At 46.4% G+C, this 24,661-nt stretch overlaps 2 protein-coding genes across 3 annotated transcripts in view; one reads left to right on the top strand and one right to left on the bottom strand.

Moving 5' to 3' along the window:
- The window catches only part of LOC121640417, a 1,195,287-nt gene that overhangs the window by 873,394 nt on the left and 297,232 nt on the right, over positions 1-24,661 (bottom strand). The window lies entirely within an intron of this gene.
- On the top strand, positions 2,220-24,661 carry nfxl1 (nuclear transcription factor, X-box binding-like 1). Of its 2 annotated transcripts, none has more exons than XM_041986168.1 (24): positions 2,220-2,277; positions 2,856-3,034; positions 3,793-3,978; positions 4,440-4,549; positions 4,776-4,906; positions 5,102-5,146; positions 5,349-5,482; positions 5,584-5,669; positions 5,746-5,821; positions 5,914-6,011; positions 6,401-6,515; positions 6,660-6,784; positions 6,861-6,983; positions 7,992-8,082; positions 11,106-11,226; positions 11,311-11,467; positions 11,684-11,775; positions 16,286-16,307; positions 16,680-16,802; positions 18,537-18,691; positions 19,188-19,257; positions 20,013-20,117; positions 22,824-22,904; positions 22,982-24,661. In XM_041986168.1, exons 2-24 carry the CDS (start codon positions 2,875-2,877, stop codon positions 23,090-23,092), a joined length of 2,517 nt encoding a protein of 838 aa, XP_041842102.1. In that variant the 5' UTR covers positions 2,220-2,277; positions 2,856-2,874; the 3' UTR covers positions 23,093-24,661. The 2 variants fall into 2 exon arrangements, with proteins under 2 accessions (XP_041842102.1, XP_041842101.1); XM_041986167.1 differs by lacking the exon at positions 2,220-2,277 and adding an exon at positions 2,645-2,764.

Below are 24,661 nucleotides of genomic sequence, written 5' to 3'. Positions count from 1 at the left end.
TTTTAGCCAAAAAATTAAAACAATTAGGCAAAATATTAATTCCACACAGTCAAACAAGAAAATTAGTCTGTGTCTAAAACCCGGAAATAATTCTGATGTCATGTCACAATTTAAAATGGTGAATTTAAAAGTCCTACAAGAAACAGTTTGGCATTTGAAATCAACAACATGCACTCTGGACATGATACCATCCGACTTTTTAAAAACTGTTTTTACCTCAGTAGAAAGTGATCTCCTACTGATAGTTAACAGCTCGCTGGCATCAGGCATTTTTCCCAAGTCACTAAAGATAGCTGCTATTAAGCCTCCTAAAGAAAAGGACTCTAGACGCCTCTATAATGAACAACTATAGACCGTCTCTAACCTCTCTTTTATTTCCAAGATTATTGAAAAAGTTGTATTTCACCAGCTTAATGACTTTTTAAATGAAAGTGGAAATCTTGATAAATTTCAGTCCGGCTTCCGACCTCATCACAGCACTGAAACAGCTCTGGTCAAAGTGTTAAATGACATTAGGTTGAATACCGATTCTGGTCAAGTATCAGTCCTGGTTCTGTTGGATCTCAGTGCTGCGTTTGATACTGTAGATCACAGAATCCTGTTGCACAGGCTGGAAAACTGGGTTGGACTTTCTGGAGCGGTTCTTAACTGGTTCAGGTCCTATTTAGAAGGCCGGAGTTATTTTGTTACGATCGGCAGCTATGAATCCGAGCGAGTGGCCATGACTTGTGGAGTCCCCCAGGGGTCAGTCCTTGGACCTCTTCTGTTCAACTTGTATATGCTCCCTTTGGGTAAAATATTACAAAACTATAGCATTAATTATCAAAGTTATGCAGATGATACACAACTTTATGTGTCTCTGTCACCAGATGACTGCAGTCCAATAGACTTAATGTGTCAGTGTCTGGAGCAAATAAACACCTGGATGAGGGAGAATTTCCTACAATTAAATGAAGACAAAACTGAGATTATTCTGTTTGGTAGCAAAGAGAAGAGGGTCAGCATTGGCAAACACCTGGAGACTCGGGCTCTTAAAATTACCAACCAAGTTCGTAACCTGGGAGTGTTGATAGACTCAGATCTGACTTTCAGCTGCCACATCAAAGCTGTCACTAAGACAGCTTTTTACCAGCTCAGAAACATCAACAGAATTAAAAGTTTAGTCTCCCAGAAAGACCAAGAGAAACTCATCCATGCATTCATCTCCAGTAGACTGGATTACTGTAATGGTCTTTTAACAGGACTTCCTAAAAAGAGCATTAAACATCTGCAGCTCATCCAGAACGCTGCTGCTAGAGTTTTAACCAGGACTAAGAGATCTGAACACATCACACCAGTTTTGAAATCTTTACACTGGCTTCCAGTCAGTCACAGAATAGATTTTAAAACCCTTCTGATCATTTACAAATCCCAGAATGGTTTAGGCCCAGAATACATCTGTGATATGTTCAGAGAATATAAACCTAGCAGAGCTCTTAGATCCAAAGACTCTGGTCAACTAGTCCAGGCCAGAGTCCAGACTAAACATGGAGAAGCAGCATTTAGCTGTTATGCTGCAAACAAATGGAACAAACTGCCAGTGGAGATTAAACTTTCCCCAAATGTAGACATTTTTAAATCCAGGTTAAAAACTTTTCTTTTCTCATGCGCCTATGCATGAAATCTGCACGGTACCTTTTTTTTAACTTATCTTGCTTTTAATCATTTTAATGTAATTTATTATTTTATTGTGATTATGTGTTGATTATGTGTTGATGCCTTTTACTATTCTAAATATCTGTAATGTCTTTGTTTTATGTAAAGCACTTTGAATTGTCCTGTACATGAAATGTGCTATACAAATAAACTGCCTTGCCTTGCCTTGCCTTTAGCTGAAAGCTGTCAATAAAATAATATTTATATAAAATATATCATAATAATTACTAAACTCCTTTTAGACAACCTCAGGTTTGAAGCAGGTCACTAAAAAATGACTTGGTGTTTCCAAGCAGAGGGACTTTTTTTAAATAAAATGTTATAAAAATGGGCCCCAGGTATAGGTATATATATATATATATATATATATATATATATATATATACCTATACCTATATAACTGATACTCTTCGACACGTCACGAGTGTTTGTGAGTGCTTGGTGGACTTGTGGGAATTGTAGTTTTACGTCTCTTTGCTCTACAAGAAGTCTCTGCTTAAAGACCTACACGTCCCAGCATGCACTTCGAGACTCCGCGCATGACAATCAGACATCAAACTCTGCTCGCTGCTTAGCGCTGAGGTGTGTTAAACTTCAAACTGCGGATGAAATCGCCTCTATCTGTTGTATTATTCAGACGTTAAAGTTAAAAACAGCTCAGTAGGATGTTTTTGTTTATTAAAACAGTTGTTTGCAGTATATGGCGTTATTTGCGCGTGTCTTTACTCTGAATTTCTCTGGCTGTTAGCTTACCGCGGCTAGCCGGCTACAGGCTGAGTGAACTGAATTTGACCGTTAGCTAGCTAGCTAGCTCTGTTGTTGTCACACATTGTGTATCTTGGTTCATGTGGAGTGGTTTTATGTTGCAACAGAATCTTTGTAGTCTGACTAACAGCCGACATGAGGCCAGTTTCAGCTGAAACAGCAGTTGAATGGGGCAAACATTTGAAGCATGCGCACTGCTGATGTGTTAGTCCGTTCAGACCCGGTCACCCAGCTGTGGTCGGGTCCGGCTAACATAATCTCCTTTCCGGATACCAGAGTCCAGTAAAATACCTGCTCGTTTAGGGTGATTTAACAAACCAAACACCTGATTTAAAGCTGAGGTGGCTTTTTCTATGATGTGAAGTAGTTTTTAATTCTGATTATTGATTCTGCAGAGGTCAGGAGGTGGTTGCCATGGAACCGGCATGGCGACAGCAGGGCAGGGGGCGTGGCCGGAACCAGGAGCCTCAGGCTGAAAGGTCACGTCCCCAGCAGAAGGACAAGGAAAGACCGGGCTCTGGTGCAGGACGAGGACAGAGGACAAAGACTGACCCCACTCCAGAACCTCCACAAGGTGATGAAGGTCTCAGAGCGATTTCACCCTGTCAAGTTCTGTCAGAACCAGAACGAATGAATGAATGAATGAAAAATACTTTATTAATCCCAAAGGGAAATTCAATATTGTAGTAGTAGTAATTTTTTAGTAAAACAATCACATTAATTAATTAAGGGCTTTGTTCTTCAGCCTGATAGCTGCTGGAAGGAAGGATCTTCTGTATCTCTCTGTCTTGCATCGGACTTGAACAAGCCTCCCACTGAACACACTCTGTTGTTTCGACACGGCGTTGTGTAGAGGGTGTGAAGGATCTTCCATTATCTTCGTCAGCTTGTACAGAATTCTTCTTCGGAAGAAACGGTTTGAATCGCCACCGTTTTTCTCTCTGCCTCGCTCCTGCCCTGCATCCTCTTCTCTTTCTTTTCAACTCCGTTGGGATTTGAAGTGTTGTTTCACTGATAATCTTGAGTTTGGAGAGTTTTATCAGTTGATCCCGATGGTAAACAAGTCTCGTTGCCATGAAGACTCACAATAACAACTCTTGCAAAAAAGAAAAAATATTCAGAAAAATCTCCCGTATAGCACAGCCTCTGACCAGCGCGAAAAAATCTACCCGAACAGACACAGATTGACAGCTGATGTCTTAAAAAAGACGGCTATATTGCAAAAAATCACAAGTTAAAAACAGAGCTACTACAATTGCTGCTGCCACCTAGCGGCGCATTCTAGAATGAGATGATTCTGTCCGTGATGTGTCCTTTTTCTGTGAATGACAGGAGAGTCAGTCCAGTCCAAGTTCGAGGAGATCCGAAAGTCTAATCAGGCTGCTGCAAGGCGGCTGGTAGAGAGCCACATCAGCTCCTCTTCTGATGAAGATGATGAGATCAATGATGGGGACGGTCAGGATGGACAGAGAGGGAAGATCCTGGCGTCCACCTTCACCACATACACGGACCAGACAGGTGAGGCACCGCTACCTCCACACGGAGAGTTTGCAGTTCTGGTAGGAGGTCTGAGCTGGACCAAAGGCTCTCCGAGTGGACCAAAGGTTCTTTCTTGCTCCTCCACATCCAGAGGAAGGAGGGATTATATCCCTTCTGGGCTGAGAACACCTTGGAAGAGTGGCTGGGAGAGGGATGATCCTGGGATAGGGACAAGTTTGGCAGAGGGACAAGGCTGGTTGCAGGATGTGGGAGCAGATGTGCCAGCAACTGATCACAGCTCAGGGAAAATGTGGTTCATTTCTACTGTTTTTAAAACCAGTCTGAAGAGGCCAAGATGGTGAAAGAGCTGACAAGTGTCATGTGAGATGTTTGGATTTATAAACATGAAATCCGGTTAAAGATGGAGGCCGGCTTTCATCATCCTGCTGTCCAGGGGTTTAATCTGATAAAGTCTGACGTGAAACGCTGTGTGTGTTCAGGTGGAGACGCCACCGGTCTGGTCCGGACCGGTCAGTACGTCAGCGACCTGTTCCAGTCCGGAGCTCTAACCTGTCTGATCTGCATCGCTTCGGTCAAGAGGACGCAGCCGGTGAGACGCAGTTTGATGCTGGATAAAAACAAAGCTAACCGCTGGTGGTGCCGCGGGTTAACCTTCATCTGCTGGGCTCAGTGTCATGTTTCTTTCATTTATGTTTTATTTATTCTTCCTGAAAGTTTTAGTCAAACGTATGTTGTTCTGGTTCCTGTAGTTGCCCCGGGCAACCGTTAAAATGTCAGACGGACCCGACCGGTTCTGAAACGCTGCTTCTGTGCAGGTGTGGAGCTGCTCCGGATGCTTCTCCCTCTTCCACCTGCCCTGCATCCAGAAGTGGGCCAGAGACTCGGTCTTCCTCGTCTCCTCCGTCACCGACGAAGACTTCGGGCAGAAGCAGCATCCCTGGCCCTGGTTTGTTTCCTGGTTTCTACTGGTTTTTTTCCAGCATTCAGACTGGTTTCACAGTTCCACAGACGTTCCTGCAGAGCTGCACGTTTTACCGCTGGACAGAAACGACGTCTTTACAGTTAATTTGATGTTTAAAGACAGATTATCGTGTTTCTGTGGACATCCGGGTCTCTGATGGTTCTGATCTTCTCTCCTCAGTCCAAAGTGCCGTGTAGAATATCCACCCGGCTCCACGCCCTACAGGTACGTGTACCCTGCAGGTCGGTCGTCAGAGCTGCAGTCCTCCAGCAGGGGGCGCCACAGTAACACTGTCCTGATAAAAAGCCCAGTTCACCTGGACTGGACCATCTACACATCAGGATATTCACCAGTTTGATGAAGAAAACAACAGATGTTTGTCATGTTTGAGGATTTTCTTCACTTGTTTACTCTTTGTTGCATTCAGGTACATGTGTTACTGTGGGAAAGTGCAGGATCCTCCAGCTGATCCCTGGTTGGTTCCTCATTCCTGCGGCTCCGTCTGCCAGAAGGAGCTGAAACCCACCTGTGGTCACACCTGTCTGCTGCTCTGTCACCCCGGTAACCGCAGCGATGCTGATGTTGTTTTACTGTCAGCTCAGTGAAGCGTTGAGTTCAGGTTCCTCACAAACGTCGGGGATGTCACCGGTCTGTGCTTTCAGGTCCCTGCCCTCCATGTCCGAAGATGGTGTCGGTGGCGTGCATGTGCGGGAAAGCTAAGCCCCTCCCCCGCCGCTGCAGCAACAAGGTGCGCACCGGGAGGGCTGAAGGGTCAGGAGCTGAACTGGTTCTGGATCAGTGATGTGAGCTGTGTGTGTTTTCAGGCCTGGTCGTGTCAGCAGCAGTGTGGCAAGTTGTTGGCCTGCAAGCAGCACGCCTGTTCGCAGCTGTGCCACACAGGTAAACAAACAAACAAACAAACAAACAAACAAACAAACGGTACGAATCTCCAGAGTCACTTCCTGATCGTGTTTCTTCTCGTTGCGTCTCAGAGTGTTCTCCGTGTCCCAGAGTCAGCATCCAGAGATGTGTGTGTGGTCGTGAGAAGGCGGAGAGGCCGTGTGCCAGTGCACGCTGGAACTGTCAGCAGGTAAAACTAGGATGGAGGCACCTACTGAGCATGCTCAGTAACCTGGTCAGGTGTCTGTAAGCAGAGACCAGAGTATGGAAATGAATCCATTAAAACCCTTTTAATAGCTTTTCTAACAGCAAAATATTAATCAGTGAAATCTTCTCTCCTTTAATAACATGATTGTGTTGCGTTGTACACGGTACCACTCCTACATTTTAGAACATGTATGTATATTCACGTCCCACCGGGCCGGCAGGCTGGGTCAGTACCTTACAGCTCCGGGGATGCTGCTTTAAAATGGAGCCATCTGGTGGCGCTGGGTGGTACTGCACCTGCAGAACTCTGGTCTTTTACATGTGGACGTCTGTCTGTCCTGGAGCAGGACTCACTCCCTGTGTCTGTCTCAGGTGTGTGGGTCTCCGCTCTCCTGTGGGAATCACACCTGCGAAGTCGTGTGTCACGACGGAGCGTGTCCCCCGTGTCCTCGCTCCGTCAGCAGATCCTGTCCCTGTGGCAAGAACAGTAGGTGGACTTTTAGTTTAGTAGTTTAATGTCTGATCCAGTAAATCCAGTAAAAGCTGCTCATCGGTGCTTTGAAACGTCCACACCTGATCCCGACGAGCCCAGCGTGGCTAAACCTCACCAGGCTGGTGTGTTTGTGTCCAGAGTCGTCTCTGCCCTGCACGGAGGAAGTGCCGCCATGCGGCGACACGTGCGACCGCCGTCTGTCGTGTTTGAAACACACCTGTTCGATGAGGTGTCACCGAGGGAGCTGCGAGACCTGCAGACAGGTCTAACACACACACATTCTCACACACACACCGTGGAAAGCAGGTAAACACACTGAAACAGAGGCGGTCTGTGCAGGAGGTGGAGAAGGAGTGCAGGTGTGGACGCTACAGGAAGCTGATGCCCTGCCACAAGGAATACCTGTGTGACTCCAAGTGTCCCAAAACCAGGAACTGTCAGAGACACCAGTGCAGGAGGAAGGTAAGCATGGACGTCTTTATGACCAGGACGGTCCTGGTGGAGCAGATCCACTGGTCCGGATCCAGAGCTGTGGTGGTTAGACTTAAAGAGCTGGTTACCAAAGATTTCCCTTTAAAATGTAAATAAAACCTGAATTTCATCCTCCAGTTTTCATTCCCAGTAGAAGGTTACCTGGCAACAGGTCAGTAACATGACTGGTATAAAAGGAGCATTTCAGAGAGGAAGAGTCTCTCAGAGGGAAAGATGGACAGAGCTTCACCAATCTGAGACAAACTGGATCTAAAACTGTGGAACAATTTCATAAAAAATGTTCCTCAGACTTTGAAGATCCTCCATCTACAGTGTAGAACAGGGATCACCAACTCCGGACCTCTTGAGCCAGGGTCCTGTAGGTTTTCAGTAGGTCCAGACCACTGCACCCCTGACTCAAATAATGGGTTAAGAGGCTGGCGCAGACCTTGACAACAAGCTGTTGAACTGTTTCATTTGAACCAGGGAAAACCTGCAGGACCCGGGCTCAAGAGATCTAGAGTTGGTGATCCCTGGTGTAGAATATCAAGAGACTCAGAGAATCAGGAGGAATCTCTGTATGCTTGGGACAGGATCAGAATAGGGCTGCAGGATTTCAGTGAAATATATAGTAACACTGTTGCCATGACGACATGGTCAGCAATAAATAAAACGTGATGCTGCTTTAAAGTTTTCTCGTACACATGTCCACTTAGAAAAGTCGCTCTGCGTCTTGTGTGTGACATGAAGAAGGTTTGGGTGTTCTGTGCAGCCTAGCGGGAGGAGACTGGGGAGCATTGATGAGGTTAAACGTGACCTCAGGCTGAGGGCAGTGGATGTCAGCATGAGGCTGTGTTTACTCTGACAGGAAAAGGTCGGCGGCTGTCCGTCGAGGATCACGCTGCTCTTATCGGTTTCTGACATTTATAGGATCTGAGCCGCCTCCTCTCAGCTGGAAACAAAGTTCTAAACCCTTTCCCATGATGCCTTGTGTTGCAGTGTTGCCCAGGCAACTGCCCCCCCTGTGACCAGAACTGTGGTCGGACTCTGGGATGTCGGAACCACAAGTGTCCCTCCGTCTGTCACCAAGGTAACGCCCAAACCAAACACACAGATGTGTTCTTGTCTCAGTTGGACTTTGTTTAGTTTGTTTTGCATTTTTCTGACAGTGGGAGGTAAAAACGAATCCTTTTACTCACACACGAGTCACTCAGACTGACCTAATGGTCTCAGCTGGACGTCTGTCATCAAAACCTGAACCTCAGCTGCACCTGATCAACTTCAGCCAATCACATGGCAGCACCTCCATCCATTTAGTCAGACTGGAGCTGGAAAAACCGTGCTAGTGGTAGTATCAGGCTCTGATGTTGATGTCATTCAAGGATCAAATATGGGACCAAAGTCCCTGATCCTCCTCACTGGTCCACTGATCCAGCTCACCTCGTTTTTATTGATTTAAGTTTGTCATGAAGCTTTCAGCCTCCAGACGAGAATAAAAGTTAGTAGAAGAGCTCATGGTCATCATGCATGTTTTTGTTTTTTCTGGCCGGAGTTCACGCTGCCGCACACCTGCAGCTACCGGTCCGAATGAGCGCCGCTAGCTTAGCATGTTGCTAATTAGGACATATTTTAGTCTGGAAACATAAAACAGAAGAGCAGTCGTGTGCAGGGTGGAGGGAAAAATCTCTTGAGAAAGAGGCGTTAATCCACAGATTAATCTCTTCGCATCAGCGTATTAATTCTGCCGGCTCCACTTACAACTTAAAGACCTATAAGGAGGGTTGATGTGATGCAGAATTAACGGGATAATCGTGAAATCTGGATCATTTGACAACAATTGTACCCAGAACATCTGTGATTGTGAACCGAATCCACCAGAAACCACTTTATCGTCCTTGTTTCTGAAGATTGCGTGTAGAAGATGCTGAAGGACGACCGTCACACAGCTGACTGTGCTCCACACTGCCTACCAGTCACCTGTAGCGGGGATTATTATTATTATTATAGCCATGTAGTCCTCAGTGTCGGCTAGTACTGAAATGTAAGCGCTGGGGTTGGAAAGATGCGGTATTGACCCTGCAAAGTGGACGGTGTGTCTGAACATTTGTAAAACAGGTTTTAAATGAGCTCCTTCCTGGATGTGGTAATGATCCAGAAACCAGCAGGAAAACTCTAAAGATCAGCTGACACACACACCGGACGTCACATCACATCCACGTCTCTCAGATGACTTGTGATGTGTGGACGGAGTCGCAGCTGGAAGGTCACAGGTTACATCCAGAACAGGTCTGACCTGTAACGCCTCCGGTGTGTGTTCATGCTGGCATTCCTCCAGCTAGTAGCACCAAGCAGCACACACACGGACTGAATGTGTGTGTGAGGGAAAACATTGACCTCTGCTTCCTGCTGGACGTCATTAATCCCCTTTAACTGAGACATGTGCAGACTAACGGCTTCCTGTCTCCATTGTTCCCTGATGGGACGATAACAGATCATTAATGCATCTGTCTGCGCTGTGACAGAACGAGTGTGTGTCTGCATGCTGATTGGCTGCTCTGACCTTTCCAGGGAGGACAGATAGAAGGTTGCACCGCCGTCGACGCGTCGGCTGACAGATAACAGCCGTCGCCGTGAGGACATGTCTCACATGTTTGTGTCCTTGTGAGTGTTGACGCTAACTGGGGTTCCGGACCTCCCGGTTCCAGCTCGGTCCGAGCTGAGCATGAGAAATGTCTCTAATGCTGTCCTGGTCCCTGGACTCCGGCAGAGTCCCGTGATCCGGTTCCTCCTCTGGTCTCATCGGCCATCGCTGCCTGATGTAAAACCCGTCGGCTGCACGGTGGGAGACGGACTCGGATTTGTGGAGAAACTGGATCGCATGACGGACGCGAGTCCTGTAGCTTTATCTGAAGGAGCTGTGAGACGTGGACGTGAGGCGTCCACCAACACTCAGTCCTATCAGCTGTTAACACACTGTGTTATTTTAATGAGGCTCTTCAGAGAGGACACGGCACTGGGAGGACTAACAAAGTCCAGGACCAGATCCAGTTTACGTAACCTTCAGACTTCACACTAACAAATACACTGGTTATAAAACTGCTACCAGGGTTTAGGTTTTCGTATCAGCCAATCAGGTACCAGGGTTTAGGTTTTCGTATCAGCCAATCAGGTACCAGGGTTTAGGTTTTCGTATCAGCCAATCAGGTACCAGGGTTTAGGTTTTCGTATCAGCCAATCAGGTACCAGGGTTTAGGTTTTCATATCAGCCAATCAGGTACCAGGGTTTAGGTTTTCATATCAGCCAATCAGGTACCAGGGTTTAGGTTCGGCTACGGCTCGGGTATTTAAGCACCGTGAATCCTGACGAGCAGGCGGGTGTTTCCACGTTTATGTGTCGTTCATGCACTGGATGAAAATGTGGATAAAAGGAGACTGTAGCCAGTCTAGTCTTCTGAGGAATCATCAGATTTATTTCCTTCAGATAATTCTGATAGTGGAGGGTCTAGAAATGAAACGTGGTGAGTTTTTCTTTTCTTAGCTGGACGTTGGCTCTATGATATGATGTGATCGGTTCGTTCAGATCAGTGAGGAGAAATGGTCTTAAATACAGAAAATGGTGGTGATAAAAAGCCAGCCGTGGTTACGATGCCGTTCACTAAGTTTTTCCTCAGAGATCTCAGCTGGTTTTAATCTTCGTATACCAGATAAAAATGTCTACTGTCCCCATGTTCCTTCCCAGCAGGACTTCACCTCTATGACCTGATAACTAGTTTTACTTTAACCGCTTTATTAACATATTCTGCTAAAATAACCGTTTTTACTGATGTGCAGTTGTGAACCTCTCAGATGGTGAGTGTTGGAGCTGCTAGGCCTGTCGGGGTGAGGGGTGGGGTGGCGGGGGAAGTGGATGGATGATATAAAGGAAAGAACCCATAATGTCCCGGATCGGACCGGTGATGAGTTAATCGTACAGAAACGGGACGCCTGATCACTCAGGTGCGGTAGATGTGTCAGACCAGATTTAAGCGGCCTCTGGATCATGGACCTCTAGGGGTTAAATAAGAAATGAGGATTAGCCGTCCTTTAATGTTCAGCGTGTCACCTGTCCTGCAGGTAGCTGCTATCCCTGTCCAGAGACGGTGGAGGTCCGCTGCGCCTGCGGATCGGCCGTTTTGGTTGTCCCATGTGGTCGAGAGAGAAGCACCAAACCTCCTCGCTGCAGAGAGACCTGCAGGTAACCACACACTGGGCTGCTCTTCACTGCTGCTGGGACACCTGAGCTGGTTTTAACTGGATCTGGTCCTTGTGGTGTCCTCAGGTGTCCTCCTTCCTGCCACCACCCGAGCAGAGAGCCTCACCGCTGCCACCCGGGCCCCTGCCCCCCCTGTAAGCAGCCCTGCCTACTGACGCTGCCCGGCTGCAGCCACACCTGCCCTCAGCCCTGCCACGACCTGGTTCTGGTCAAGTCCCAGCAGGTAGGCCTCCAGCGCAGCCTGGACGTCTTCCTCCGTCCCTCGTCTCCAGTCTGCTGCAGACTGGATGTTATTTCTCCATAAATCTCCAAAGTTAGGCTGTGGGAAGACGTCACCCCCAGCATCTTATCGCCTTCATGGTTTATCTGATCCTGTGTTTCCTGTTTCCCACCAGAGAGAGAACACGCTCTGAAACGTCCTGTATGTGTGTTTGTGTAGGTTCAGTTGGCGGGTCCGTGGGAGCAGCCGTCTGAACCAGCTTTTATGAAGAAAGCTCTGCCGTGCCCACCATGCCAAGTACCCATACCAACGTAGGTCTCTAACACCCCACACTGATCTCAGACCAGTTATTACACCACATCCACAGTAAAGTTCCATCAGAGCTGCTCAGGTTACCTGGCAACAGGTCAGTAACATGACTGGTATAAAAGGAGCATTTCAGAGAGGCAGAGTCTCTCAGAGGGAAAGATGGACAGAGCTTCACCAATCTGAGACACACTGGATCTAAAACTGTGGAACAATTTCAGGAAAATTGAATATCAGAGAATCAGAAGGAATCTCTGTATGCATGGGACAAGGCTGAAAATAAATCCAGCGCAATCCAGCATGATTTATAAAGTATTGGACTGCACCTTTACAGGCAGGTAGATCATGTAAGGATGCTGCTTCTGTGGAATGAACACCACAGCAGAAAGTCTCCCTGTAATATTGTTGGCCTTCGCCTTGGTTCTCTTATAGTTTGTCATAAAGGTGACTAAATGCCTTTCCATCCACGTAGAACACACCACCAGCTGGAATTATTAAAGGGAATAATCAGCCAACGCTAATTTCCCTGCTTACTGTGCTACACTTGTTTGTTTTATCGCAGAATAAAAGCTTTAGAGATCATAAAGTCCAGCAGTTCTCAGTGAAAGAAGTCAGGCTCTTATCAGCTTGATCAGAGAAGTAAATGTAGAATAGTTCATGTTATTCAGATTACTGAAAACGGAGTAACTAGAGGAAAAAAACATTGAATTTGTTGGGTGTGTTGCAAACAGTTTTTAAACAGTAGAGACGTCATCAAAGTTTTATATAAGAGCTGAAACTAATCCCAGCCTAATGAGAGCTGTGATCTGTCAGGGACATGAAACTGCAGGTGTCCCGTGTCTGACTGGTTCTAACCGGCCGTACACAGGGAGCGAAGTGAGAAGCTTGGGTGAGGTAACTGAACACAGCACCAGAATTCCTCTGAGGTGCGTCGGTGCCGCCGTGCATCATTAGAGCTGAGCTGGAAAACGCTGCCTGCTGTGTGTGCAGATAACAGGCTGCAGTGTTTGCCAGAGGCCTGCCGCTCAGTGACGCTCGGCAACCAGCTGCTGGATGGACATGCTGGCGGCAGCTGGAAGCATCACCAGCTCGGTGTCGCCGTGGAAACCAGCGTCCTTACAGCCGCCGACCCTGAAGGCCACGTTTATGGAGCTGTTACAGCGTTTCAGTCAAACGGCAGTTTTCAGTCAGTAAATGTCTCGTAAACTGCTGTAAACACAGTAAAGATTAATATTCTCTCCCACTTTTATGCTCAGATCTTTCAATTAACATCAGTCTTAACTGCCTAATATGTAATTATTCAAATTATTTGAACCCTTTAAATGCCAGTCAGATCACACTGTCACTGGTTTTATGGGGAAAAACAAAGATTTTTTTGTACAATCATCATTTGTTCTGAGATGTCACGAGCAGATTTGTCCCGATAATCAGCTCCGAAACGGGTCGTAGCCGAGAATTGGAAATGTTAAAATGTTCTATATTTACAACCCGATATCTTCATGAACGTTGACGACTCGTACATTATGACTGTGTGGATGGTGACGCGTACGGAATGTAGCCAATCAGAGAGCGAGCTGGCTGGGGAACAAGGAAGTAAATAAAGTCCGTGTTCACGCCGTCTCCGGTCTGTTATTGTTTTCCGTTCTGGCTTTTTCTGTTACCCATATTCCCAAGACCTCCGTCATTCCCTCATCCTGTATATCCTCTTCCATGCTAGGTGGTGTGTTTGCCGGTTGTTGCTATGGTTCTTCTTCTTCTTCGTTTATTGCTGGTTGTTGCTATAGCTGTGTCCCAATTCAGGGTCTGCACACTTCGAAGTGCACAGACTACGTAGGCTACAGAGTGTCCTCCGTAGTCTACACACTTCGAAGTCTGCTTAACGTTCGTGAAATGGGACAGCCTACATAGTCTTCTACATAGATAGAGTGTGTGACAGATTATATTAACTTCTATGTGGACAGCACCGTTCCAACAAGAACAGTGAGGTGCTTCCCCAATAACAAACCCTGGATCACCAGTGACCTGAAAAAGCTGCTGAACATCAAAAAGAAAGCTTTTAGGGATGGAGACAGGGAGTTATTGAAGTCCACACAAAAACAACTTAAAACACAAATGAAGAAGTGCAAGGAGGACTACAGGAAGAAGTTGGAAAGTAAGCTTCAGAAAAACAATGTGAGGGATGTGTGGTCAGGAATGAAGAAGATCACTGGCTTCGGGATAAAGGAGGATCAGACTGATGGAGGTCTGGACAGAGCGAATGAACTGAACATGTTCTTCAATAGGTTTAGCTCACCTCCTGCTTCAACCCCAACTAGCCACACACCCTCCATGAGCCCACAGCTTTCCTGTCACACCTCCACTCTGTCACCCTGCAGCTCAGTCAAGGACCTGGACACAACCTCATCTCCCTCCACATCAGGACTTCCTGAAACCTCCTCTGCCTCCACCTCCACTCTGTCTGTCTCCTGTAACCAAGTCATGCAACAACTGGTGAAACTGAACCAGAACAAGGCTGCAGGTCCAGATGGTGTCAGTCCCAGAGTTCTCAAGACCTGCTCAAAACAGCTATGTCGGATTCTCCAGCACCTGTTCAACACCAGCCTGAGCCAGAGAAGAATCCCAGTGCTGTGGAAAACATCCTGCCTTGTTCCAGTGCCTAAAAAACCACAACCAGCTGAACCAAAAGACTACAGACCAGTCGCCCTGACATCTCACGTCATGAAAGTCCTGGAGAGACTCTTACTGGCTCACCTCAGCAAGCAGGTGAACACCTTTCAGGACCCACTACAGTTTGCATACCGTAATGGGCTTGGGGTTGAAGATGCCATCATATACCTGCTTCAGAGAGCCCACTCTCATCTGGACCAGTCAGGCAGCACTTTGAGGGTCATGTTCTTTGATTTCTCAAGTGCTTTTAATACGATTCAGCCTGCTCTGCTGTGTGAGAAGCTGCAGAAATTCCAGGTGGATCCCTCCACAACCACCTGGATTTACGACTACCTCACAAACAGACCACAGTTTGTGAGACTGAAAGGTTGTGTGTCTGAGATGGTGGTCAGCTGCACTGGAACACCACAAGGGACTGTACTTTCACCATTTCTATTCACGCTGTACACCTCAGACTTCCAGTACAACTCTGAGTTCTGTCATCTGCAGAAATACTCTGATGACTCAGCAGTTGTTGGGTGTATCAGTGATGGACAAGAAGCAGAGTACAGAGAACTGGTCGGTCAGTTTGTGAAATGGTGCGGTGACAATCATCTCATCTTGAATACCAAGAAAACAAAGGAGATGATTGTTGACTTCAGGAGGAACAAGAACACACATAGAAGTGTTTCCATCATGGGAGAGGAGGTGGAGGTGGTGGAGGAATACAAGTACCTTGGAGTTCAGCTGGACAACAGACTTGAGTGGAAAAGCAACACTGAGTACATTTACAAGAAAGGTCAGAGCAGACTCTACTTCTTAAGGAAGCTGAGATCTTTTAACGTCTGCACCAAAATGTTGCAAATGTTCTACAGGTCTGTTGTTGAAAGTGCAATCAGCTTTGCAGCAATCTGCTGGGGCAGCGGCATCAGAACCAGAGACTTGAAAAGAATTAACAAACTGATCAAGAAAGCCGGTTCTGTGCTTGGAGTAACTCTGGAGCCGCTGGAGTTGATCATCAAAAAAAGAATTCTGTACAAGCTGACGAAGATAATGGAAGATCCTTCACACCCTCTACACAACGCCGTGACGAAACAACAGAGTGTGTTCAGTGGGAGGCTTGTTCAAGTCCGATGCAAGACAGAGAGATACAGAAGATCCTTCCTTCCAGCAGCTATCAGGCTGAAGAACAAAGCCCTTAATTAATTAATGTGATTGTTTAAAAAAAAAAAATTACTACTACTACAATATTGAATTTCCCTTTGGGATTAATAAAGTATTTTTCATTCATTTCATTCATTCATAGTCTACAAGAATTTCCCATAGCAACAACACAGGACGTTGAATCACTTAAACCTCAGAAATTACTCGTAGGAAACGTCAGTAGACGCTGAACACGGAGCAGCTACACCGACAGTAAAAAAGAAAAAAAAAAACATGGTTTGAGGCTCTGTTGTTTTCCAGCCGGTACACACTTCATTAACCCCTTAAAAGTCATTGAATATCAAATATTACCGAATTTTATTTTTATTCTCCTCCTCCGTCATCATCAGCATCCTCCAGGCAGGGCTAGCGTTAGCGTTAGCACCTCTGCAGCTTTGCAGGATTTTATGTATGTTGTGTAGTAAAGTCCCACATGTGAGGTTGTGCTGAAGAAAATGGAAGCAGACACGGCCGGTAAACCGCTTCAAAGCTGAAGTGTTGCACCCCAGAGGTTAACCTTGTTCCTGTTGTCATGGTGACCTTTGATGAAGCTGTAGTGTGTTAGGAGAGCCATCCAGGCTGAGGTGATGTCAGCAGGACAGATGTCAAAGAACCGATGGCATGACTGGATGAAGTGGAGCTAAACTGTTTCTGTTTGTCTTTCAGGGCCTGTTTTGGAGAACATGAGGTAAGAACTGGTCCGCCCCTTCACCTTCTGTTGTCGTGGCAACAACCAGTGTGACGATTCGGGGCTTGGTGAACCTCTGGTCTAACAGATGTTTGTCTCATTAACCTCCTGCTGATGCTCCCGTCTGTGCTCATTAACATTTGCTCCGTATCCTCCTCCCCGTTAGATTTATCACCTCCTCCTTTCAGCTGCTTCTGCGTCTTCTCTCGTTCCAAATGTCATCCATTATGAGTCTGTCCTCCGACCTCCTCTATCGGCTCATCTGCTTTGCCCTTCTCTGCCGGCTTTCATTTCATCTGTTGGTTTTGTATTCACGGCGCTCGCTCGTCCAGACGAGGTCGTCGGCCACTCAGAAGCCTCTTCTCTGTCCAGGTCAGCCCGGTGCCGTGTCATCGGCGAGGACGGTTCTCCTGCAAACGGCCGTGTGGACGACCGCTGACCTGCGGGAACCACCGCTGCACCAAGGAGTGCCACCTGGTTGCCAGCGGCAACGAGGTGAGGGTGCAGACATGTACAATAACATTCATTTAAGGTGTGAAAATAAATGAAAGAAAAGCCTAAAAGGCAAGTTTGATCCTCAAGAGCTGCACGTTTTAGATGTTTCCCTGTTCCATCACACCTGAAGTCACTGGATCCATTTGAATCAGGTGTGTTAGAGCAGGGAAACACCTAAAACCTGCAGGACCAAACGTGCCTACACCGATGCCGTACAGCAGTGAAGCAGCTGGGCTAAATGTATAGATTTAGCTTTCAAACAGAACATGGACACGTGTGAAAGTGCCAATAGGCAAACAGTGATCGATCAGTGAGAGATTTCAGCTACTAAACACCAGACAGGAAAGTGTGATGGGGCATATATGGCAGTGAGTAATGAAGAGACCACAGTGTGTCAGAATAATCTGAAGAACTTACGTTTCTAGAGGACGTCTCATCCTGGACAGAAAGATTACAACTGTGGGAAACAGCAGAGTGGTTTTATTAAAGCAGCTTCCATCTCATCAAATGTCCAACTCGCCTCATATGAAGTAGCGTGCAGAGTAAAGTACCAGAAAGCCTCAGACTCTGCGTGTTGGGGTGCTCGTATTAGTGGGATTGGGGGTGTAAAGTCTATCCAGCACAGGGATGGTATTAGTTTGCTGGTGATGGTCAGCAGCATTGTGGATGATGTTTTTTTTTATATAAAGACACGATTACAATAATCTAACCCGCTGGAAGCAAACATCTGTTGCTCTGATAAAATCTCTGGATTCCTGTGATGTTTTTAATATGGCTGATTTACTTCTCTTTGCTATGCATCTGTTAAATTCAGTTCAGAATCCATCATTACATCCAGATTTCTGGCTCAGCCTCCAGTTTTAACTTCACACAGTCTAACCTTGAATTTCTGGGACCAAAACAGTGAGCTCTGGAGAAAATCCTGTCCCACCCACTCATTGATTTGTTGGGCTGTAAGAGACTACAGTCACATGGAAGCTCTGTAATGTTGCGTGTCATCAGCATACGTGTGTTACCGGATGTTGTAAGTCTATAATGTGGGCCAGAGGCAGCATGGAGACACAGAACAACGCTGGTCTGAGAACGGAGCCTTGAGGAACACCATGTGATCTCTGCTCAGATTAAAAAACAACAAAGTAGGCTTGATCTGTGGAGTAATTTCAGCGGGAGGATGCGAAGCTGCGGAATACAATCCTGTTTTTTTTACTGTACATTCATATCTGTTACTGGAGACACTGGTTGGTGGGACAGAGAGCGTTCACAAGCACCAGCAGTGTTGAGAAACAGTGGCTCTGATGAATTTCCATTCAGCAGTACCAAGCAGACCACCAGGGCTGTTGGATCAGGTCTTCAATGACGTCATGAATCTAAATACAAGCTGTCAAACACTGAAGTTATTTTTTCATCCGTCCCCATTAAACGTCATGGACAGGGTTCTTCAGGTTGTCTTCATGTCTGCAGCTCTGATGTGGTTTGTTGTTCTTTGAAATGTTTCCCTGAAGCAGAAACTGAAAGATAAACAGTTTATTCTGTTCTTTGTCCACGTGTTGAACCTGAATTCATTCAGAGGGGTGTAAATCCTCCACCTGGTGGTACGTTTACAGAGGAAACTCCGTCCTGTGGAGTCAGGACTTGGGCCACTGTCCTCGGTTCTGACCCTAAAACATAAACCACGTCATCAGCAGATCACCTGTTTCACTCAGCGGCCAATCAAATCCCTCTGTTTCTCTGCAGTGCCAGGTGTGTGAGGAAGGCTGCAGCAAGCCCCGCCCCCCCGGCTGTCCCCACACCTGCCCGCTCCCCTGTCACCCCGGTAACTGCCCGGCCTGCAGCCAGATGATTCGCCAGAGATGTCACTGCAAGATCAGCATGCTCTACGTGGAGTGCACGTGAGTTCGCACACACATAAGGTAGTGAGTGAGAGAGGTTTCCATGGAAACGTCACAAAGGATATTTCCATGGAAACGTCACAAAGGATATTTCCATGGAAATGTCACAAAGGATGTTTCCATGGAAACGTCAGAGGAACGTTTAAGGCGTTGACGTTACTTTCTTATCAATGACAGAATTTTATTATGATGATTGATCAGACATGGATCCATTAAATGTTGATCAGTCAGACATTGATCGTTAGGACATTGATCGTTAGGACTTCGGTTGGACATTGATCGGTCAGACACTAATCGGTCGAACATCTTTCGGTCGGACATTGATCGGTGGGACATTGATCGAACATCTCTCGGTCAGACATTGAACGTTAGGACGTTGATCGTTAGGACTTCGGTTGGACATTGATCGGTCAGACACTGATCGGTCGAACATCTTTCGGTCGCACGTTGATCGTTAGGACATCGGTTGGATATTGAACAGTATGTGTCTCTGCAGGAAGTTGACGTCAGCTGATGGACAGGTGAAGGTCCAGCTGGGTTCCTGCAACAACCAGTGTCCCAAAGAGGTGAGAGAAGCTCCTGATTGGTTCAGTCTCTGTCCGTCTGCGTGGAGGCTCCGCCTCCTTGGCCCCATCACCATGACGACACTCCACTAATGCTGCAGGTCTCAGTCCCTGTTCCACATGTTCTGTCCTTCAGACCTGATCAGTAACTGATGATAACACACACACCGACACACAGCCTCCTTCCAGTAACCTCCTCGCTGGGTGGAGCCACGTCTGCAGTGTGGTTGGTGTTTCACTTTCACCTGGAAATGATTTGGCTTTGCACTTACTGACACACACACGTGCACGTACACACACATCAATAACACCAGTCAGTTGGTCTGAAGGTTGTTTTCATTCTGCAGTAACTCAAGCTGCTGAAAACACACACACACACAGCGTAGGAATAACAAGCCTGCAGCAGCCGTGATGTGACGGGAACACACATGAAATCCAGACTGGCTTCTTAACTCTTCAGACGTCACTGGTGGGACATTCCACTCTGCAGGTCTCCATGATGAGTGTGTTTATCTCTGAAGGGTTTTATTGTTGAGACTCGTTCTTCAGCCGACATGTGATCGTTTCATCACAGCTTCTTTCACCTTTTACAGGACTTATTTCCTGCATGAAAGGATGAAAATAAAGAATCAGCTGTCTGCTGCTTCCAGGTGTAACGTTCAGGTTGAGAACGTTGGTCCTCCGGGAGAAGAGCTTCATGTGTCTTCTGGAGATGTTGGACGTGAGACTGATGAAATGTCTCTGTTGTTTCTGTGCAGCTGAGCTGCGGCCATCGCTGTAAGCAGGTGTGTCATCCAGGTGTGTGTGAGGAGAAGTGCTCCCAGAGGGTGAAGCTCCGATGTCCCTGCAAGAGGATCAAGAAGGTAAAACACAAGGTCAGGGTGGTGATGGTGGGCATACTGGAGGACAAGGCACATTAATGGACATAAAAATGTAAATATGCTAGAATTAGTCCTCAGGCTCAGGTGGGAGGGAGGGCTGGTTCCTGGCTCAGATGGGAGGACTGGTTCTTGGCTCAGGTGGGAGGGAGGGCTGGTTCCTGGCTCAGATGGGAGGGCTGGTTCTTGGCTCAGGTGGGAGGGAGGGCTGGTTCCTGGCTCAGATGGGAGGACTGGTTCTTGGCTCAGATGGGAGGGAGGGGTTTTTCCTACCTGCTGATCTTACTGTGGATAAAGGAGCCCACTCCATACAGCATGCTGGCCTTCTTATCCACAAGGTCTCTGAGTTTGTCTGTGCCATAACACCATGAGGAGAAGACGGTTTTCTTGGTTTAGAGTTTTACCCCGGGTCTTTCTGAAATGACTCACGTATGTCTTAATTTAATCAAAGTTTAAAAGTTCAAGTTACTCAACATATAAATGTTTTTTTCTTTGAGGGAACCAAGTCGCTGCTTTCAGGCTTGTTTCCATTGAGCTGGTTGCTTGTTTTTCTTGTAAAATCTGGCAACGCTGCAGTGACCCTGAGGTCCCTGCTGCCGGTGCTGAAGAGTTTCCAGAAGTGCGGTGGCTCGAAGAACTCCACCTTAGTGAAGCTGCTGCTTGTAGAAAAGCATCTTCCATGTTTGCTTCACCTCAGTCTGTCTGAAAAATACTTCCATTGTCCCCTAAAGAAGAATGATGGTACACGATCTCGCTGTTTATTCTAACAAAATCCTCTGTAGATTTCCCAAAGTTAGTTTAAAAATCTGACCACATGACTGTAGTTTTATTAGTTTTATTGTATTTCAATGAGCTGAACAGCAGAAAACATCAGACGTGACTTCTAACATGCCAGTTCGTAAGAGTTCTCCTGTTTGTAGAGTTTCTTCTAAGAGGAAACAAAGATTTTCATGAATGCTTCCACCTTCATAAAAAGTCAGTAGAAAGGTTGGAGGATGCGGTTCAGTCTTTTCACTGGATAAAATCTGTTCCCAATGGTGAGAAAAATCAACACAGTGTTACCTAAAAACTAAGAGATTAAAGTATAACGATTATTAATACAATTGTTTTTTAACTATCTTAATAAATAAAAACTAATACATTTTTTAATTATAAAAAACTAAGAAATTCCTAAACTGGTATGAGTCTGGGTGGTGGAGTGGATCCTTCCATGAAGTAAATTACAGCCCAGGCTCCTCCCATCTGCCTGCATTATTCTACAGTGAGGAAAGTAAGTATTTGAACACTCTGCTATTCTGCAAGTTCTCCCACTTAGAAATCATGGAGGATTTCCTCGTAGGTGCATGTCCACTGTGAGACATAATCTAAAAACAAAATTCCTGAAATCACAATTTATTTATATGATACAGCTGCAAATCAGTATTTGAACACCTGAGAAAATCAATGTTAATATTTGGAACAGTAGCCTTTACAGAGGTCAAACGTTTCCTGTAGTTTTTCACCAGGTTTGCACACACTGCAGGAGGGATTTTGGTCCACTCCTCCACACAGATCTTCTCTAGATCAGTCAGGTTTCTGGGCTGTCGCTGAGAAACACGGAGTTTGTGCTCATGACCACATGACTTTCTCCCATGACTCCTCTGGATCATCCAGATGGTCTTTGGCAAACTTAAGACGGGCCTTGACGTGTGCTGGTTTAAGCAGGGGAACCTTCCGTGCCATGCATGATTTGAAACCATGACGTCCAACAGTAACCTTGGAAACGGTGGTCCCAGCTCTTTTCAGGTCATTGACCAGCTCCTCCCGTGTAGTTCTGGGCTGATTCCTCACCTTTCTTAGGATCATTGATACCCAACGAGGTGAGATCTTGCATGGAGCCCCAGTCTGAGGTAGACTGGCAGTCCTGTTTAGCTTCTTCCATTTTCTAATGATCGCTCCAACAGTGGATCTTTTTTTACCAAGCTGCTTGGCAGTTTCCCCGTAGCCCTTTCCAGCCTTGTGGAGGTCAACGGTTTTGTCTCTGGTGTCTTTGGACAGCTCTTTGGTCTTGGCCATGTTAGTAGTTGGAGTCTTACTGATTGTACAGGTTTCTTTATGCAGCTGTCGACCTCAAACAGGTGCTTCTAATTAAAGATAAGTGGAGTGGAGGTGGACTTTTTAAAGGCGGACTAACAGGTCTTTGAGGGTCAGAATTCTAGCTGATAGACAGATGTTTAAATACTTGTTTGCAGCTGTTTCATACAAATAAATTGTTAAAAATCATACATCGTGATTTCAGCTTCTTACTCCTGCATATTCTGTATTAAGACCTGTAAATTTTCCACTTCTTTATACAATTTGAAGAATACTTTTTCACTCTGATCTGATTCATCTGCCACCATAAACCATTTATTAATTCCTACTTTATCGTTTCCTCCGTCTGATCTGACTTGATAAACCACATCCATTCTTTAGATCCTGAAGCCTTTTAATAACCTTTAAAACAAACAAACTCAGAATATTGTTGTCCCTCCAACCCGTCTACTAGTTTATTTACAGTCTGTGTGAGGTGTCAGACTGGCGCGGGTGTCCCTCAGGGCCCCGTCCCAGGCCTCTTCCAGGAACTGGTGTTGTTTGACGCTCCAGCAGCCGTAGAGCCTGAAGCTGCTGTGTGGATGATCAGCTGATACTGAGACGTGTGTTTGTGTTCAGGAGTTTTCCTGCTCTCTGTCGGGTCAGGGTGTCGTTCAGTGTGACAGCGTCTGCAGAGACCAGCAGAAGAAAGTCAGCCAGGTAAGCAAACACACACCTGTACACACTGAAGCCATTTACACCTGGTCACACCATAACTGCTGTGTGTGTGTGTTCAGCTGAAGGAGGCGGAGCAGAAAGCAGCTGAGGAGGAGGAGCAGAGGAAGCTTCAGGTCAGTCTGTTTTCTAGGATCAGGACTAATGATGCTGGGATCCATTTTCACACCTAAATGAGTAAAGTATTCATATTTTTCATGTGGGGCTGGAGAGGAAAAATGACAGGAAGGGGCATGAAGCCATCCATCCCTGGTATGAGTCAAGGAACCGCCGCAACGTAAAATAGACCCGATAGTCATCTGCATAGAAACGTAACACCGTGACAGGGCCAAGAACGGAGCCTTGTGGTACTCCCCCAGTGGTCAAACCATTAATCAGGACATAGAAACTCCTGTCAGAAAGGTCGGACATGGACCAATGTAGAGCTGAACCAGTGATGCCCACCCACAGCCAGGAGAGGACAACGTCCTGGTCCACTCCCACCCGTGGCCAGGAGAGGACAATGTCCTGGTCCACTTCCCAGAATCCATTGCTAGAGATCTTTCATTGAAGACCTTTAACAGAGTAGATACCGTGCTGTGGTACAGTTTAAACCCAGACTGGGACAGTTTTATGTTCATTCAGGAAGACCTGCAGCTGGCTGTAGAGAACTGTTACCAGTAAGTTTGTCTACGAGAGTTCAGACTGTGTTGAAGAACAAGAAATATTCACTTTCAGGCTCCTTAAAACTGGGCCGGCTCTGGTTCTGACTCATTTTCTGGATTGAACAAGTTTCTGTGAATAATTGGAGACGTTTCCAGTTTTCATAGAAGTAAAGAAGTGAGTCTGGATCTGGACTTTATCCATGTTTATTCTGGTTCTAGGTATATTTATTGAAGTATCTATAATAACTGAAATGAAGTGACGGGTGAGTCTCATCAGTTCATCCACCTGTAGCAGGTATCAAACTTCCAGCTCATGCTGCTGTAATGTCTGTCAAGCCGGCTTCATGCTGACCCTCACCGCTGGCTTCGTTTCCAGAGACGAGGCTCAGAGCTTCGTCTTTACTCCATGTGCACCTCCAGAGAGCGGAACTGGTTGATATGTACCTCACTGGGACGCGTATCTGCTGCAGGTACATGTCGGTCCGGATGTTATTAAAGAGGATTTAGAAGGAAATCAGAGTTCAGGTTTTCCAGCTCTGAGCTGAAAATCCCACCGTGCTGTCACAGCTGTACAGATGTTAATGCAAGAATCTGTCTCCATGGTGACGGTGATGATCAGAGCCGCTGTGTGTCTGCCTTCAGGAGGAGCTGGAGGCGTTCGAGAAGAAGCGAGGAGGTCGGAGGAGCAAGAGGAGGAGGAGGGAGGAGGTGGACGATGAGGAGGGGAGGATGGGGTGGAGGAGGTGCGCCGCCTTCGTCCTCGTCCCGCTGGGCGGCGCTCTGCTGTCGGCCGCCGCTTACTACCTGCTGAGCACGGCCTGAGCGATGCTTTTCATCAGCAGATCTTCAGTTTTCTCCGCTGCCGTACGAATCAGGATCAGCTCTGTATGTAACGATGAAAAGCTCCTGATTTCACCCAGTCAGACGTCTTTGTTTTATGTTAAAATCCAGAGTGGCCGATGCATCAAGCTCAGTGTTTACTTTGTGCTGAATTGATGAAATAATTCAGATTTTTGGATTAAAAAAAATCTAAATTTAAGTTTTTTCTCCATTTTGAAAATTAAAAGAATGAAACCTGTAAAATGGATTCTTTGATGA

The sequence above is a fragment of the Melanotaenia boesemani genome, chromosome 5 (assembly GCF_017639745.1).
Source record: "Melanotaenia boesemani isolate fMelBoe1 chromosome 5, fMelBoe1.pri, whole genome shotgun sequence".
Lineage (NCBI taxonomy): Eukaryota > Metazoa > Chordata > Actinopteri > Atheriniformes > Melanotaeniidae > Melanotaenia > Melanotaenia boesemani.
This window is presented reverse-complemented; position numbering and strand designations above follow the sequence as displayed.

Bases quoted from the DNA above. Each gene is read 5' to 3' on its own strand.
- nfxl1 (XM_041986168.1), top strand. From the start codon at position 2,875: ATGGAACCGGCATGGCGACAGCAGGGCAGGGGGCGTGGCCGGAACCAG. The intron at 6,984-7,991 runs GTAAGCATGGAC...CTTGTGTTGCAG, and splicing joins GACACCAGTGCAGGAGGAAG to TGTTGCCCAGGCAACTGCCC. The intron at 8,083-11,105 runs GTAACGCCCAAA...CCTGTCCTGCAG, and splicing joins TCCCTCCGTCTGTCACCAAG to GTAGCTGCTATCCCTGTCCA.